At 39.6% G+C, this 19,497-nt stretch overlaps 1 protein-coding gene across 1 annotated transcript in view; it reads right to left on the bottom strand.

The window, feature by feature from the left end:
* The window catches only part of ascc3 (activating signal cointegrator 1 complex subunit 3), a 165,214-nt gene that overhangs the window by 126,522 nt on the left and 19,195 nt on the right, over positions 1–19,497 (bottom strand). The window contains exons 5-9 of the mRNA XM_061914964.1: positions 16,759–16,885; positions 14,839–15,040; positions 9,988–10,123; positions 8,615–8,740; positions 1,402–1,605 (exon numbers count right to left, since the gene is read on the bottom strand). Of these exons, the coding sequence (XP_061770948.1) occupies positions 1,402–1,605; positions 8,615–8,740; positions 9,988–10,123; positions 14,839–15,040; positions 16,759–16,885 (795 nt within the window). The remainder of the gene's footprint in view (positions 1–1,401; positions 1,606–8,614; positions 8,741–9,987; positions 10,124–14,838; positions 15,041–16,758; positions 16,886–19,497) is intronic.

Consider the following 19,497-nt stretch of genomic DNA (forward strand, 5'->3'; position numbering starts at 1 on the left):
GCCACAATCATAACATCTGAACAGGCAATTTCTGAGGTAACAGCAGAAACATTTTTTTTTATCAGGGATCTTATGTTTAAAAAAACCTATATTATAGGTAGTGGGCTGTTTTAGGGAATTTTTGATCAAATTATCCGTAGTAGCAATATTAATAATGTTGTGTTTATTCTGCGTAGTGCACTTAAAATAATTATGACCATATCTAGGAATTGATATGATGGGAATTTTCCGATTATTTGCTTGGTGCTTTGATAAACTGAACGCATATACATGGTACTATATTGTGATGTTATGAGCCAGGGGAAAAAAGAACTACCCTACCCAGCATGCAACAGGAGTGACGAGCATGCGTGGTAGCTCGGTATAGGTTGTGTCGCCATGACGGCATCTTGTATGTTGTGATATGCACGCTCTGAAAGCAAACGTTAAGAACTCAGCCAACACTCCTGGTCTGCATTATTCATAAATAGACAGACAACACATATACTCCGCTGCTTCACAGGCCGCTGGATGTAGCCGGCAAAGTATTCCCATGCTAGCTAGCCGGTCTAGCAAGCACGCCTCATTCAGTCCAAAACGGCCCGATCTATCCACATCCAGAATTGTCTGGCGGTCGTAAGTGATCCCGGAGTGACCACGCTGTAAGCCAGCCATGAAATTTGCAGAATTGTCCGGTATTTTTGCCAAATGTTCCATCTTTACCAAGAGCCCCTCCACGCCGGGCGACGCCATCTTGTTAAGAAAAAGCGTTAACAAAATAAAAGCATGTAAACAACATACACAAATGTGCGATAAAATAATTGTCGGCGTTAATAGATCGATGAGTTAACGCTTAATTAACGCATTAATTTGCCCACCCTTAGTTTTAACACAAATTTAACCCTATATTTACAAATTTTTGCTCAATTATTTGCTTGTATTTCCTGTCATTTGCAGAAACAGAAGATGATACAGATGGAATGTGAGTGAGATGTTAAAATGCACACTTTAGTTAAACAAACATGCCCATACAGAAAAGGCTCTTTTAAATTGCAAGCTCAGTTTGTCAGCAAGCCCCGCCAGATGTTTCGACTGACAAGGAGAATGTTTTGTACAGCTGAAAGCTGCCCATTAATGGCCTGACTTTATGCATACAGTATGTAAACAAACTAAAGTGTGCAGCACATAACCATTTTGTTGTTGTTTCGGACCTGGTTACCGAACAGCAGGTGTGAATGCCGGAACAAGTAACAAATAAATGTTCAAGTCCTTACAGATTTAAATTTAGATTCTATGAAATACATTTATTTTTAGACTAGGGTATCATGAAAGCTTTACACACTCTGTTTTTGATGAGGTGTTATTAGTTTGGTTCGCTGATGAAAAGATACAATTTCTTTTGATTTTGTTTTACACTCAGACCTTGAATTCATCCTTTTTGATGACGCCGCCAGGCTGCAGGTGTTGGCGGATCTCGTGAAGAACAGTCAGCATGGCAATGTTGGTCTTGCCAGCACCAGTTGGGGCGCAGATCAGTAGGTTTTCATTGGTGTTGTAGGCGGTCTCAAACACCAATGACTGGATCCTGTTAAGGCGCTTCATTCCTTTGAAAACCAACTGTCCGATCTGAAAGCACACATACGAGTGGAAAATGGTAAATGGGTTGTCCTTGTATAGCGCTTTTCTACCTTTTTAAGGTACTCAAAGCGCTTTGACACTACTTCCACATGTACCCATTCACACACACATGGAGGGAGCTGTCATGCAAGGCGCTAACCAGCAACCATCAGGAGCAAGGGTGAAGTGTCTTGCTCAAGGACACAACCGACGTTAAAAGATTACAGTTGGTACAAAATGCGGCTGCTAGACTTTTGACAAGAACAAGAAAGTTTGATCACATTACGCCTGTACTGGCTCACCTGCACTGGCTTCCTGTGCACTTAAGATGTGACTTTAAGGTTTTACTACTTACGTATAAAATACTACACGGTCTAGCTCCAGCCTATCTTGCCGATTGTATTGTACCGTATGTCCCGGCAAGAAATCTGCGTTCAAAAGACTCCGGCTTATTAGTGATTCCTAGAGCCCAAAAAAAGTCTGCGGGCTATAGAGCGTTTTCCGTTCGGGCTCCAGTACTCTGGAATGCCCTCCCGGTAACAGTTCGAGATGCTACCTCAGTAGAAGCATTTAAGTCTCACCTTAAAACTCATCTGTATACTCTAGCCTTTAAATAGACCTCCTTTTTAGACCAGTTGATCTGCCGCTTCTTTTCTTTCTCCTATGTCCCCCCCTCCCTTGTGGAGGGGGTCCGGTCCGATGACCATGGATGAAGTACTGGCTGTCCAGAGTCGAGACCCAGGATGGACCGCTCGTCGGGACCCAGGATGGACCGCTCGCCTGTATCGGTTGGGGACATCTCTACGCTGCTGATCCGCTTGAGATGGTTTCCTGTGGACGGGACTCTCGCTGCTGTCTTGGAGCCACTATGGATTGAACTTTCACAGTATCATGTTAGACCCGCTCGACATCCATTGCTTTCGGTCCCCTAGAGGGGGGGGGGTTGCCCACATCTGAGGTCCTCTCCAAGGTTTCTCATAGTCAGCATTGTCACTGGCGTCCCACTGGATGTGAATTCTCCCTGCCCACTGGGTGTGAGTTTTCCTTGCCCTTTTGTGGGTTCTTCCGAGGATGTTGTAGTCGTAATGATTTGTGCAGTCCTTTGAGACATTTGTGATTTGGGGCTATATAAATAAACATTGATTGATTGACATTGATTGATTGACGTGACGAGGTTGGTACTAGGGTGGGGATTGAACCAGGGACCCTCGGGTTACTAGCACGGCCACTCTCCCAACTGCGCCACGCCGTCACGAAAACCTTTATAAGTAGGTAGGGTTTCCCTTAAATGTAATTGATCATGGTGAAAACACATTTTAAGTAACGTATTTTATAATTTGATGTAGTAATGCCTATTTAACCAGTGACGCACCAAAAATTTGGCCACAGAAAAAACAAAATCTTGACACCACTGCCTTGAACATGTCTGCAATGTTGACATACATTAATACATCCGAGATATGACGCTAGAAAAGGACAGTGGTGCTCATTCAAGTAAAAAAAGTTAAGTTTGAGTAGCAGCGTCAAATGAGTGTGACGTCAGTGAGCGTTTTGAGACAGTAGACGCTCGCTGCAGCTTCCGCTGTTTGTCGCGGACATCGAGCGACAGAAGTAAGGAGTCTCCAAACACGAGTACAGTCTCCAACAACACAAGAAAAAAAAATGCCGGTCGTTTTTCATGAAGAAAATGTCAGTGAAAAAATTGGAGAAGTCTCGAGGAACTTCAAAAATGTTCAACAAATTGCAGCCTGCTTTACATTGTACAATAAGCAGCAACAGCATAAAATTCAGCAAAACGATACACAAAAGATTTATGTTAATACTAATAACACATATTTTCTTTAGCATTTTTAAAGAATATATATGCATCACCTCCAATTATGCAAACTATATGATGACATGATATTGACGTCTTCTGACCACAAGCCCACAGCCACATGTATATAGATAGATAAAGAGTACTTTATTGATTCTTTTAGGACAGTTCCCTCAGGAAAATTTAAATTCCAGTAGCAATTGATTAACGTGGACCCCGACTTAAACAAGTTGAAAAACTTATTCGGGTGTTACCATTTAGTGGTCATCCATCCATCCATTTTCTACCGCTTATTCTCTTTCGGGGTCGCGGGGGGCGCTGGCGCCTATCTCAGCTACAATCGGGCGGAAGGCGGGGTACACCCTGGACAAGTCGCCACCTCATCGCAGGGCCAACACAGATAGACAGACAACATTCACACTCACATTCACACACTAGGGCCAATTTAGTGTTGCCAATCAACCTATCCCCAGGTGCATGTCTTTGGAAGTGGGAGGAAGCCGGAGTACCCGGAGGGAACCCACGCAGTCACGGGGAGAACATGCAAACTCCACACAGAAAGATCCCGAGCCTGGATTTGAACCCAGGACTGCAGGACCTTCGTATTGTGAGGCAGACGCACTAACCCCTCTGCCACCGTGAAGCCCTATTTAGTGGTCAATTGTACGGAATATGTATTGAACTGTGCAATCTACAAATAAAAGTATCAATCAATCAATGAAAGTGTACAGAATTGAGATTGAATATTGTCAATCTGTGAAGAACCCTGCTAAAGTAGTATCAATGACGAAAAGTATAGGTCCACCAACCTAAGAGAAAATGTTGAATAATTACAGTGTTATCTAGGATACAGCCCAAAATCATATTGTTTTTTTTTTTTAATTAATCACTATTAGATTCTATACCAGACTCAAAGCAAAAAGAGTCACAAACTATAATCAATCATGGAAGTGTTTTGGAGACACACACTCCTCTACATTAAAGAACCTATTATTTAATAAGCTGTTGCGAAGTTTAATACTACGTAAGATAGCTATAATAAAACAAGCCTTGGTCACAGACAATGTGGAATAATAGGACACTTTGTTTTGCTATTTATATTGAGTTGGGTACTTGTATTTTGATCGGGTTTAGTTTATCATCTGTGAATTTACCCGATGCACACACAACCACCTGTTTGCAAGAATAACACTGATCAGATATTAATAAACTTTTAGCAGTATTTCACAAGCCCTTTCTACAGGCTGGTTGTGAAACAATGAACGTTTAAAAAAATACATGTTAAAAAAGGAAATGTTGTATAACTGTCTGTCCTCACCAGCCCTTGCATTGTAGGTCTAAGGCATTTATTCTCTTACACTACATTCATCTGGAATCATTTTAGGCTCTGTCGCAGACATTGCAGACAGTACTGCAGCTGGATTTTCACACTTCTGTCCAGAAGTGAATAATTAGAATAACTAATAACTGAGTGCTACTTACCACTAAACATAACACACATAATATATTTATTTAGGTTAATTAAATGGCTTTTAATGAAAGTACAACTGAAAAATAGTTTGTACATGACTCATTTATTTAAAAGCTTTGGCTTTTCAAGGTCTCTTAGAGCTATTAAGGTGCATACAAAGGCTTCCAAACCAAGAGAGCCATCACAGCTGCCCATTAATGACAAATGTGCAAAATAGAAGATGAGGAAAAGTGTCACATTTTTCAGACTGTCTTACATAGCCTTAGTAATCATTTAGTAGGTGTTATGTGCACGTGCTTTAGAAGGCACTTTCAAGATGCAGTTAACGAAGAGAGCCACTGCTTGCATAAAGCTAATTCAGATGGCTTAAGAGGACCAAAGATAAAGGGTAATTTCATTTTCAAAGCTAATACTATATGTAGATTTTTTAAATAAAAAAACAGCCTGTATGTCAGTGTTGTGTTATTAATGTGAGTGCATATTAAATATTGGATGGATAATTATCATATAAAGAATTACTATAGGATGTAAATACAATAATATCTAAAAACGAGCAGCGTTGGTCGGGTCCGCCTTTGGCTGCTGCCACCGCGACCCAAGCCCTGGTCCAAGTCAGACCTACATAGAGGTTTTTGTTTCACGTCTCTACGACATTTCTAACAGAAGTTACAAGCAATTTTGTCTGTGTTTTTTCCTAGGGCGCGCTAGAGCGCAATTTTGATTTTTAGGGTTTGGTTTTTTATTAGATGGCAATTTTTGCCAGTCCTGATGTGTGTGTAAAATTTGGTGAGTTTTGAAGCATTACAAGAGGGTGAAATTACAGATTGGCGTTTCTGGATGTTGTTGATAAATGGCTTTCGCTTTGCATAGTAGAGCTTTAACTTGCACTTTGAAGCATTTTAAGGGGGTCGAATTACAGCTCAAAGAGGCAAAAATGACATTTTTTTGGAAAATTTGCACAGGGTTTTTTGAAGGCGTGTAACATCAAAACCGGAGCAGTAATCAAAACTCTTTCGATAACTTTTAATCAGAAGGGTTCAAACTCTCTCCTGTGCGAGTTTGAAGCCGAAACGACAAACGCGCTTGGACGAGATAACGTTTGAAAAAAGCTGACGGCTGTTTACAAAACTTTTATTTTGAAGGGGTAATTTTTACTTCCTGTAGATTTTTGTTGAAGGATGTCAATTATTAAAATGTAGGTCTGAGTGAGACCTACATAGAGGTTTTTGTTTCAGGTCTTTCCGACATTCCTACCGGAAGTTACAAGCAGTGTTTTCTTCCTAGAAGCAGTTTTTTCTGTGTTTTATTCAAAAATTGCGCTCTACGATTAAAAAAATAATAGCTCCAATGAGGCAATTTTACCCATAGTGTGTTGTAGGTGGGTTACGGTGAGCAGATCAAAGGCTCCTTTTCTCATTGTAAACCATCCATCCATCCATCCATCTATCTTCTTTCGCTTATCCGAGGAAGGGTCGGGGGGCAGCAGCCTAAGCCGAGAAGCCCAGACTTCTCTCTACCCAGCCACCTCGTGCCGGGGGATTCCAAGGCGTTCCCAGGCCAGCAAAGAGGAGGAGATATTATCTTCCCAACGTGTCCTGGGTCTTCCCCGTGGCCTCCCACCGGCCGGACATGCCCTAAACACCTCCCCAGGGAGGCGCCCGGGTGGCATCCTGACCAGATGCCCTAACCCACCCCATCTTGATGTGAAGGAGCAGCGGCTTTACTTTGAACTCTTCTCGGATGACAGAGTTTCTCACCCCATCTCTAAGGAAGAGCCCTGCCACCTGATGAGGAAACTTATTTCGGCCGCTTATGCGCATGATCTTGTGCTTTCTGTCATAACCCAAAGCTCATGACCATAGGTGAGGATTGGAACGTAGATCGACCGGTAAATTGAGAGCTTTGCCTTCTGACTGAGCTCCTTCTTTATCTTAAAGGATTGATACAGTAGGTATGGTGTTCTTGGGATGCAGCTCCGTATTCTTCTTCCTCCAAACACGACGAGTTGAGTTTATACCAAAAAGTTCTATTTTGGTTTCATCTGACCTCATGACATTCTCCCAATCCTCTGCTGTATCATCCATGTATCCATTTTGGTATAAACTCAACGAGTCGTGTTTGGAGGAAGAAGAATACTGAGTTGCATCCCAAGAACACCAAACCTACTGTGAAGCATGGGGGTGGAAACATCATGCTTTGGGGCTGTTTTTCTGCTAAGGGGACAGGACGATTGATCCGTGTTAAGGAAAGAATGAATGGGGCCATGTATCGTGAGATTTTGAGCCAAAACCTCCTTCCATCAGTGAGAGCTTTGAATGGTTGACCAAATACTTATTTTCCACCATAATTTACAAATAAATTCTTTAAAATTCCTGGATTTTTTTTCACATTCTATCTCTCACAGTTGAAGTGTACCTATGATGAAAATTACAGACCTCTGTCATCATTTTAAGTGGGAGAACTTGCACAATCGGTGGCTGACTAAATACTTTTTTGCCCCACTGTATATTAACTCTTTTATTCCACATTATGTGTGCATTTTTGGCATAGTACTTTTGGAATTAAATATTTGCAAATGGCCCCCAGGTATCAAAAGTAGGCACATTTAGGACGTCTTATGGTGGGTCTAACAAATCTATTCTGTTTTTGTTGGTTTTTCCTACTTGTTTTTTTACCAAATTATTTTTAAGCATGAAAATGGCTAAATGAATTAAAAAGATTACAAGTACAGTACAGTAGTGATGGCCCTGAGATGAGACCCTGGCACCTAAAGTCAGTAAAGTATATGTCCTATATCAGTGGCTCTCAACCTTTTTTCAGTGATGTACCCCCCGTGAACATTTTTTTTAATTCAAGTACCCCCTAATCCGAGCAAAACATTTTTGGTTGAAAAAAACTGGCCAAACCAGCTCTGGTTTGGCAAAGCCTACATTGTTTTCTACATCGATAGTTGATTGACAGTTGGTGCTGTGTGGCACCGCCAGGAAGGGTCAAACCATCATGGCATGAGGGAAAGTCTGGGTTTATGGTAATAAATGGAATAGCCTACTTGATTGCGATCTAATGAAAAAAACAAACTCCAAAACTCAAAATTGCGCCCTAGCGCTATTTTTGAATAAAACACTGAAAAAATTGCTCCTAGGAAGAAAACACAGACAAAATTGCTTGTAACTTCCGGTAAGAATGTCAGAGAGACATGAAACAAAAACCTCTATGTAGGTCTCACTTAGACCTACATTTCATAGATTGACAAACCCCAACAAAAATCAACAGGAAGTTTGCAATCCCCCCTTCAAAACAAAAGTTTTGTAAAAACCGGTCACCTTTCTTCAAACATTATCTCCTCTGAGTGCGTTTGTCGTTTTGGCTTCAAACTCGCACAGGAGAGAGATTGAACCCTTCTGATTAACAGAGTTTTGATAAGTTCTCAGGTTTTGATTTTATGACCCTTCAAAGAACCCCTGCGCAAAGTCTCCTAAAAATATGTCATTTTTGCCTCTGAGCTGTTATTTGACCCCCTTAAAATGCTTCTAAACTCACCAAACTAGACACACACATCAGGTCTGGCAAAAATTGCGATCTGATGAAAAAAACTAACCTCAAAACTCAAAATTGCGCTAAGAAAATATTTGATTTATAATTAACAATTCCTACTTCACAGAAATGTCTTCACCGGAACCACTTACTTGTGTTAAACAAGGGTAAAAACTAAAGAGTTCCATTTCTCTTACCTCATCCAGTTGAGAGATGTAGATGGGTTTCTCTTCAAATCCAATAGGTTGGGGCTCATTGGGTGGGATTTCCACTTCTTCATACATTTTGACATTATTTCTGCGGATTCCCTCAGGAAGCAGCATCTAGAAGCAACATATAAAATGTATGGTAAATAATCGTTCGTATTATAGTATTGGGGTTTGTTAAATATAATAAGGAATACACCAAAAACTTCATGTACACAAATTCAAATACAGAAACATTCTGACAAATCTAGTTATTTACATCCATAGTTAATAACATGCTCAGACCCAGATTAGTAACGCAACGTCTAACATGTTTTGGAATAAAATAAAATAAGAAAGTCCTGGGTTCGATCCCTGGGCTCGGGGTCTTTCTGTGTGGAGTTTACATGTTGTTCCCATGACTGAGTGGGTTCCCTTTGGGTACTCCGGCTTTCTCCCGCCTCCAGATAGGTTGATTGGTATCAGTCAATTGGCCTTAGTGTGTTTATGTGAGTGTGATTGTTGTCTGTCTATCTGTGTTGGCCCTGAGATGAGGTAGTGACTTGTCCAGGGTGTACGCCACCTTCCGCCTGAATGCAGCTGGGATAGGCTCCAGCCACCCCCGTCACCCCGAGAGAGACAAGGGGTAGAAAATGGATGGATGGCCTCTTAAAGTCACGATACACAATGAGACTGAAACCGATCCTCTTACGGTGTAAATATGCTTATTTATGGTTTAACAAAAAGGTAAAAAATGAAAATACATAAATATAAAATGTTTCAAAAATGGTTTAAAATGTGCAAGAAAGATAAAAGTAAAGGCTATGTAGAGTGTGGATTATGCACATTTCCCATTCACTCAACTCAATGATTGAAATTAAGTATTCCTCAAGACTATGTCTCCCGGCTGGCCTGGGAACGCCTCGGGATCCCCCGGGAAGAGCTAGACGAAATGGCTGGAGAGAGGGAAGTCTGGGCTTCCCTGCTTAGGCTGCTGTCCCCGCGACCCGGCCTCGGATAAGCGGAGGATGATGGATGGATGGATGGATGGATATTTCTCAAACATTATGGATGATTGGCTTTTCAACGTGGTACAACTATCAAAGGTTTGTGTGTAAAATGTTATTAATGTATGGCCTATAATGCTAAAAATCAACATTTTAAACATTTAAACAAGGTAAAAGTGTTATTTTACCACCACGGATGATCACACACTTTAAATAAATTACAAAAGTAAAAATTAGATTACAGAAGCTTTCAACTATTTAAAATCGGACCAAAAAAACAACATTAATCAATTTTTGTTTTTACTCATTTCATTGTCAATTACATGAAACACTGCATAATAAACTTATACATAGGCACAAACATTCATTATTGCTTACCCGAGCGCCTCCGACAAAGGCAGGTGTCTTTGCGGCCTCAGCGTAGCTGTCATAGACATTTGGGTATTTGATCCGTTCATACACTCTCTCTCTACAAAGCAAAGGTTCCTGGCGGGCAGTCAACAGAGCATGCTCCCTGTATGAAAAACAAAACACAATTTAACATGCTTTAAACAACTGTAAGTGTCATTAAAGCATTTAATAAGAAACAACTTGGTATGAACGAGCTAGGACATGGGTGTCAAACTCTGGCCCGCGGGCCAATTCTGGCCCGCCGTGTAATTTAATTTGGCCCTTGAGGCAATATCAATTTAGCATTAGAGCTGGCCCGCCGGTGTTGTAAAGCGTCGGTGCCGCTGTAACACCGCATTCACCGCTAATATTCATACTTGCCAACCCTCCTCATTTTCCCGGTAGACTCCCGGAGTTCAGTGCCCCTCCCGAAAATCTCCCGGGGCAACCATTCCCCGAATTTCTACCGATTTCCACCTGGACAACTATATTGGGGGCGTGCATTTAAGGCACTGCTTTTAGCGTTCTCTACAACCTGTCGTTCACGTCCGCTTTTCCTCCATACTAACAGCGTGTCACATAATATTTGTGGCTTTTACACACACACACACACACACGCACAAGTGAATGCAAGGCATACTTGGTCAACAGCCATACAGGTCACACTGAGGGTGGCCGTATAAACAACTTTAGCACTTTTACAAATACGCACCACACTGTCAACCCACACCAAACAAGAATGACAAACATTTCGGGAGAACATCCGCGCCGTAACACAACAGAACAAATACCCAGAACCCCTTGCAGCACTAACTCTTCTGGGAAACTTCCAGCAAACTGACTAATAATTAACGTTTTATTCATGCATTTTCTCTTGCTACTTCAAAGCTTGAATGTTCGGTTCATTCATTATTGATATTTTATTTTCAAAGGTATTATTAGCCTGTGGAAAAAATTGGATATTTACCTCAGAAGATTGCAAATAGAAAAAAAGGCATAACATTTTTATTTAAATTTTATTTGATATGCCATTGATATTTTTGTTAATGATTATTATTATTTGAAACTGGATTTTGCATGTCACTTAAGTTATATAAGCCTTGCTTGTTCAATATTTAATGCAAAACTTGTTTTGGGTGACTATTAAAGGGTTAATTTGTTCAAACTTGGCCCGCGGTTTTGTTCCGTTTAAAATTTTGGCCCACTCTGTATTTGAGTTTGACACCCCTGAGCTAGGAGGACAGAGACAGGACCATTTTTTAAAAACATCTTCATCCATTTTCTGACCAATCATCTCAATCAGTGGTGCCAAATTTGGCCTGATGAGTTGTTCGATTAAGCCCGCCAAAGGGAGGCTTCCATATGTAATGCTGACCTTTTAAAATTATTAGTGGTCAATATTGATATCACATATTGGTCCTATATCAGCATAAAAAAACAAATATCGGATTATATTGGCTTGCATCTAAACTTTTCAATATTAGTTTTACTACCAGCAGTCCTGCAACATGTTTACTTGTGCAAAGCTGGACAGCAAGTTAACATCTAAATGTCCTCCAATAAACACTCAAGTTATTCTATTTTAGTCAAGTCATTTACAAAAGGTAAACATGCTAGGCTAGGCTATAGGCCAGTGGTTCTCAACCTTTTTTCAGTGATGTACCCCCTAGAAACATTTTTTTTTAATTCAAGTACCCCCTAATCAGAGCAAAGCATTTTTGGTTGAAAAAAAGAGATAAAGGAGTAAAGCACTATGTCATCAGTTTCTGATTTATTAAATTGTATAACAGTGCAAAATATTGCTCATTTGTAGTGGTCTTTCTTGAACTATTTGGAAAAATTTTTATAAAAATAACTAAAAACTTGTTGAAAAATAAACATGTGATTCAATTATAAATAAAGATTTCTACACATAGAAGTAATCATCAACTTAAAGTGCCCTCTTTGGGGATTGTAATAGAGATCCATCTGGATTCATGAACTTCATTCTAAACATTTCTTCACAAAAAAAGACATCTTTAACATCAATATTTATGGAACATGTCCACAAAAAAAATTAGCTGTCAACACTGACAGCTAAATTGTTGTATTTCTTTTCGCAGTTTATGAAATTTCATTTATATTTAGTTTAAGTATTATTCAATAAACATATTTATAAAAGATTTTTGAATTGTTGCTCTTTTTGGAATATTTGTGAAAAATCTCATGTACCCCTTGGCATAGCTTCAAGTACCCCATTTGAGAACCACTGCTATAGGCTACTAGGAGCTAGCAGCTACACAACAGCTAAGCACACAAGCTAGATTAACGTAATAATTATTGAACATTTAAAACAGCACATTTGTCAATAAAACAGAAGTTTCAAATACTTATAGTTGCACATTACTTATATATACAAAGTCTCCAAGGCGGGAGCATATTAGAATGTATCCAGTAACAAACGCGTCTGCATCATTCAACTGGCTGTGTCATGACCTTAACTTCATAACTTTTTGTGATCACGAGGTGTCACAAAAAACAATTACCGCTCCACTTCGACTTAAAGACAGCATAAGTCCATTCCTGACAGATAATAACAAATAGGTTAGTGTTTTTCATACCCGTTGACTGATTTCTTGATTGAAACTTTTATTAGTAAATTGCACAGTTCAGTACATATTCCGTACAATTGACCATTAAACGATAACACCCGAATAAGTTTTTCAACTTGTATAAATCGGGGTCCACGTTAATCAATTCATGGCATTCCCACTATTGTTCTCTGTTTGACTAATTTCCCTGGATCGAACCTTTTCTAACATTCCACACTACTAAATAATATAGATTATGTCGGATTCTTGCAGATATTGGATCGGATTAATATCAGTATTGTATCGGAAGTGAAAAAGTTTGGGACACCCTTTATACTCACACAATCATTGACGGCATGTTCGCAAGACTTACAAGTTGACAAACCAGTTGCCATCTATCATTGTTACTGATAGCTATTTGTGTGTCATTCATAACGTTTGGCCTAAGACCTGTTGGTACATTATCACTTTGACTATAGAAGGCAAATAACTGGGGCACTCCTGACTTAGATGAAGAAGGCATTGATGTGTAAACACATTCTTGCTATTCACATCCAAATCTTGATTCCTATTAACTGTACTGTGCTGTCTCAGAGATTTTTAATAACAGTCCTGTGCTCTGTCATTGTCAATGCGTTTTTCTTCGTTTCTTGCATTGAACAAGGAGAACACATCCCACTAAGTCAGATTCATCGTGTGTTAAACATACTTGGCCAATAAATGAATCGAATCAAAAATATTGAAACAATTTATCAATCCTCGTGAGGAGATTTGGGTGCTACCGTTGCCCTTAATGTATGCAGTAGGGGTGTAACGGTACGTGTATTTTTATTGAACCGTTTCGGTACGGGGGTTTTGGTTCGGCACGCGGGTGTAACGAACGAGTTTGTGAGCAAAAGTCTTCACAAGCTGCTCTGCTTTCTGCCTCTGTGTCAGCACCCAGCATTGACCCACCCACACAACCATCAGCAGTGTGTATTCAGAGAGATGTAACAGCCAATCAGCAGTGCGTACTCAGAGCGCATGAAGTTAATGCTTCAGCATCGAGCAGATATATGTTGAGCAGGGGAGCAGCGGACAGCGTACTCTCCCCAAATTATAAAAAACACCTCCTAGTCACAACTATTACTAACATCACTATGAGCCCGTTGACCTTCTAAACTTAAACTGCAGCTCAGCTTGCTCGCAGTTCTGGCTTGAGGTGAAGGCTAATTAGCTTTTAGCGTAACGTTAGCTCATTCTGCTGTGTGTGTGTGCGCGTGCATGCATGTGTGTGTGTTGGGGCAGCAAAGCCCTGTCTGTCTTTTATTCCACGTGAACTCCATGGTGTTCAGGGATGAATAGTCTCTCCTATTGCTATTGTACTATTTTTTTCAGCAGTAGTTACATTAATCATTAGTAATGTAGCAGCCTACTTTTGACTGGCAGGGTCCCTGCTATCACATGTTGATAAAAATATAACATTTACATAATAAAAGTCAACTACAGGCTTCCCAAATGCTGTAATAAATTAAGCATGATGAGTTGACTTGAAACTGTTTAATGTTGCACAGGTTTTGTCATTTTACTTAATCAAAGCAACAACTTGAGGCAGTTTAATGTCGATTATAGTGGGCAAAATTATTATAGTGTTCCCAATGTTAAAAGGATAAAGTCATTGTTTACAAATTTGGTAAATAAATAACCAAAAAATGTATATTTTGTTGTTTTCTTACTGTACCGAAAATGAACTGAACCGTGACCTCTAGACCGAGGTACGTACTGAACTGAAATTTTTGTGTACCGTTACACCCCTAGTATGCAGTGTTAGGATTAGAATCGATTTAAAAAAATATGTTTTAGGCTACGCTTATTAGCTGCATGCCATACAGCATACAGTTTATAACTGGTTTTAAAGAGGTTTTATTATAATTACTGGTATATACTAAATAGCGAGATCCGCGTTGAATCGACAATCAATTCAAAATCAAATCGTCACCCTAAGAATCGGAATTTAATTGAATAATGACTTGTTGTAAGACTCACATCCCTATAAAACGGCGTAGTGTGCCTCTTTGACAACCTACGACATAATACTGCAGTTCATTTGTCTTATGCCTACAAATAAAATATATTTCATGAACTAAACTCTCGGATACAATTTACGTAAAGCCAATAAAAATACTGAAGCTTGTCAGTTTTCGTAAGAGCACACAGAAAGCAGAATGGAGAGCCCAGACAACTGAAGAGAAAAAGACAAAACAAGAGCAAGACTTGATAGCTAATGTACCGCTGGGCTCTCATCTCTCTGGGGTCAAAGTTCAGGGGAGCATCAGAGCATTCCACATCATCTGTTCCTTTCCCCTTCTTCCTCTCTCTCTTCTCCTCCCTGCGGAATATCTTCATCAACTGTTTTTCTTGTTCCGACTGGACGGTCACTTGGCAGCCATAGGTAGGCCGTGAAACATCATCAGTGCCTTTTCGGCCAGCATCTGGAGGAGGATTTCAGAGTTAATAATATTACTGGGCTGATAAATCAATAAATCAATTAGTCACAACAATAAATGAAAATGGGATAGATGACTTTGGGTGGATAATTTGCCATATATGCGCTAGTTTGTTTTCTTTTTTTCTCGTTTTCAAAAAGGGTGCAAGAGGGTTCACTCCGCGCATCGCTGTCCATACCTGGGGGCGTTTTTTTAATAGCATAATTAAATGAAAAGTGTGCACCCCTTTTGTCAGTCTTCCACAAGCTTTGCCTCGGTGGGTGAACGCTGGATCGTTAGCTTACACACACACAGGATGCGCAGAGAGCGAGTCTTGCTCGCCGCAAGTCAGAAGTGCCGTAAAGTAACAAAATTAGGAATAAAGAATATTATTACGAAACCAAACGTTCGGTTCAGCTTTAAATGATTAATTACAATTGGATGACCAAGATGAGCCCATAAACATGGACAGACGGGCAAGTACCGTATTTTTCGGACTATAAGTCGCAGTTTTTTTTCATAGTTTGCGACTTATATTCAGGAGCGACTTATGTGTGAAATTCTTAACACACTACCGGAAAATATCAAATAATATTATTTAGCTCATTCACGTAAGAGACTAGACGTATAAGATTTTATGGGATTTAGCGGTTAGGCGTGACAGATTGTCTGGTAAAAATATAGCATGTTCTATATGTTATAGTTATTAAAATGACTCTTACCATAATATGTTATGTTAACATAGCAGGCACCTTCTCAGTTGCTTATTTATGCCTCATATAACGTACACTTATTCAGCCTTTCCACTATTCTTTTTTTATTTTAAATTACCTTTCAAATGTTTATTCTTGGTGTTGGGTTTTATCAAATGAATTTCCCCTAAAAATGCGACTTATACTCCAGTGCGACTTATATATGTTTTTTTCCTTCTTTTTTACGAATTTTCGGCCGGTGTGACTTATACTCCGAAAAATACGGTATGCTCAATTTCTTGGAAAGTGAGGGCCAAAAATGAATAAATAAATAAATAAAAATAAAGGACACAGGACCAATTTTTTCTATTTGAGGACTTCAAGATGTGAAATTTTTATTTATTTAATTTTTTTGTAACAAAGATTGATAGTTAACTTTGTCATTGTTAGTTTCTTTTTAGGACTTGTAGGATAACAACGTTTTTGCCCTTGCAGTTACAATGGTAAACAAAAGTTTATTGCATTTAAAAGGGTTGTTTGAATAATTATTCTATAATATGATTACATTTGTGCTTAATTTGGTCTAAAAATAATGTTGTTGATAACATACTTTTATCAGCAATGTGGGACAATAAATTGTCCAGCAAAATTTGTTATCGATCCAGGCCTAGTTATTAATATGGGACAAATTAAAATTCTCTATTTTCGGGGGGGTAAATGTGGTTCTTTCAAAAAATATACCAGTTGACAATATTTTTAAAAATATCCTTAGTTTCATTGTCAATAAAACCTTCAGGCATATTAGCTATACACAGACACACTGTGTTTTTGTCTGTTAGTGTGCCATCTGTGAGTTATTGGCAGTACGACTGTGAGAACCGTCAGGCCAGAGTTGGGAAAATGTTTGGCAAAGTGCAACGAGCAGACACATTTCTGGAATTTTTTTGGAAGTAGAATGTCCATTTTTGTAGAAGGAAAGGGGAACCCATAGTGGTTGCTACGGCAATATGAAAGGAAGAAAAACTGCTTTACCATGTAAATAGCCCAAATGTGACTGAGCAGGAGGTGGCATGTTTAGCAGAGAGTCAACAATAGCTGGTCTTTGCTGCAGGAGGGTAGAGATCATGTCGAGACCTTCTGGGCCAAGCAGCTCAAATAGCTAGAAGCAGACAAAAAAAGAAATGGAAACAAATCAGTGACTTGAAGCCAAAAACAGGAATGCAGTTAAATACCCAGTGAGTAAATGAATGAACATTTTTACAGTTTTTTTTTTTAAACCAACTTTGGTCTGATAAATATTAATTAGAATGCAAGATAAAGACCTTTTGAAAAATATATAAAACTGGAGTTTGCAAGCACACACCTGCACACTGAGCTTGACATCTCGCCCGTCCAAAGGCAAAACCCAGTAACTCAATTTTGGTCAAAACTGAGCTGATAATAATTTTGGAGTTCCTAGGTGATATGCTTTACATTAGTGTATGCGATATTGTAATTTGTTCCGTAAGTAAGCTGTTACGCGCAACTACCACATAACCGCGTAGATACAACAGAAAAACCTAGTATCTCAAGGGACCGATCGGAGCTTCTTTGTCAGTCGCCTTATTGTCTTTAATGAGACATTTGCACGAATGGGGGCCGACGGTCAACCTGATTATGTGATATCATGGCACCAGGGGATATTTGGAAGATCGGCCCAGGACGTTGTAAGCACCTTCATTAAATGTATTTTTCTTGATTCTTCCCCTTGCATACTCTTTTGGGCAGATAACTGTGGAGGTCCAAATAAAAACTGGACGCTGTACACGGCTCTTGCCCAATGTGCAAACACAGAATGGGGCCCACCCGAGATTGTGATCAAATATCTGGAGAAAGGGCACACGTTCATGAGAGCAGATTCAATCCATGGCTCAATCGGCAAGAAAATGAAAGCTGAAGAAAACATTCTATACGTTTGATGACTTTGTAGATCTTTGTAAGACAGCATCGAGATGGATTGGTTTTCCTTTGTTTTCTCAAAATCAGCTAGACGTGATTTACTAGGTTTTGCCTTTGGACGGGAGAATAGATAAGCTCCATTATGGATAAAGCAGAAAACTACGGTGCCACTTTTAAAAGCTTTTATGAATATTCATTCTAGAATGTTTCGCATTTCCGAGCCAGTCGCGTCTCTCTGACCGTTCAATGCGTCGCCTTTACATCCCCTTTACATCCCCTTCCATGCTGTTCAAACTTTCACGTCTCTGTCCACAGTTCCATGCCGTGTAAGTTTATGTATTTATGCCACAGTGCACTCTTTTGTTTCATGTCTTTAGTCTTGCCATCGTGCTGTTTAAGTTTATTGTTAAATTGTCTTTCATGCCAACGAGCAGGTGTTTTTTTTTCCCCGTTTGTACTGTTTAGCCAAGTTTCTTCCTCCATTGTGAGCGCTTTTTGTTATTTATTTGTTTATTACATAAACCATGTACTTACATTCATGCCTGACTCGTCCCACATCATATTTGCATCGAGGAAGCACAAACATCCACAACCCAAGCCTGACAGAGGGGATATTTGGAAGATTGGCCCAGGACGTTGCAAGCACCTTCATTAAATGTATTGTTCTTGATTCTTCCCCTTGCATACTCTTTTGGGCAGATAACTGTGGAGGTCTAAATAAAAACTGGACGCCGTACACGACTCTTGCCCAATGTGCAAACACAGAATGAGGCCCACCCGAGATTGTGATAAAATATCTGGAGAAAGGGCACACGTTCATGAGAGCAGATTCAATCCATGGCTCAATCGGCAAGAAAATGAAAGCTGAAGAAAACATCTCTACGTTTGATGACTTTGTAGATCTTTGTAAGACAGCATCAAGATGGATTGGTTTTCTTTTGTTTTCTCAAAATCAGCTAGAAGTGAGTTACTAGGTTTTGCCTCTGGACGGGAGATCTGGAGTTGTAATATCTACCAACCACAGTAACCACTTAAATGTACGCCTATACACAGAATAATCAATCAAAAGAACTGTAATAGAGAAAGAAGTACATTGTGTAATAATAAATATTGAAACGTCTTACATAACGGTGGATGAAACACGCAAATGTTAGGGGTGTTAGATGTAAATATAAACGGAATACAATGATTTGCAAATCATTTTCAACCCATATTCAGTGGAATATGCTACAAAGACAACATATTTGATGTTCAAACTGATAAACATTTTTTTTTTTTTTGCAAATAATCATTAACTTTAGAATTTGATGCCAGCAACACGTGACAAAGAAGTTGGGAAAGGTGGCAATAAATACTGATAAAGTTGAGGAATTCTCATCAAACACTTATTTGGAACATCCCACAGGTGTGCTGGCTAACTGGGAACAGGTGGGTGCCATGATTGGGTATAAAAGCAGCTTCCGTGAAATACTGAGTCTTTCACAAACAAGGACGGGGCAAAGGTCACCACTTTGTGAACAAATGTGTGAGCAAATTGTCAAACAGTTTAAGAACAACATTTCTCAACGGTCTATTACAAGGAATTTAGGAATTTCACCATCTACGGTCCGTAATACCATCAAAAGGCTCAGAGAATCAGGAGAAATCACTTAACAAAAGCGATGACATAACGGACCTTCGTTCCCTCAGGCGGTACTGCATCAAAAAGCGACATCAGTGTGTAAAGGATATCTCCACATGGGCTCAGGAACACTTCAGGAAACCACTGTCAGTAACTACAGTTTGTCGCTGCATCTGTAAGTGCAAGTTAAAACTACTATGCAAAGCCAAAGC

The sequence above is a fragment of the Nerophis ophidion genome, linkage group LG11, assembly GCF_033978795.1.
Source record: "Nerophis ophidion isolate RoL-2023_Sa linkage group LG11, RoL_Noph_v1.0, whole genome shotgun sequence".
Taxonomy (NCBI): Eukaryota; Metazoa; Chordata; class Actinopteri; order Syngnathiformes; family Syngnathidae; genus Nerophis; species Nerophis ophidion.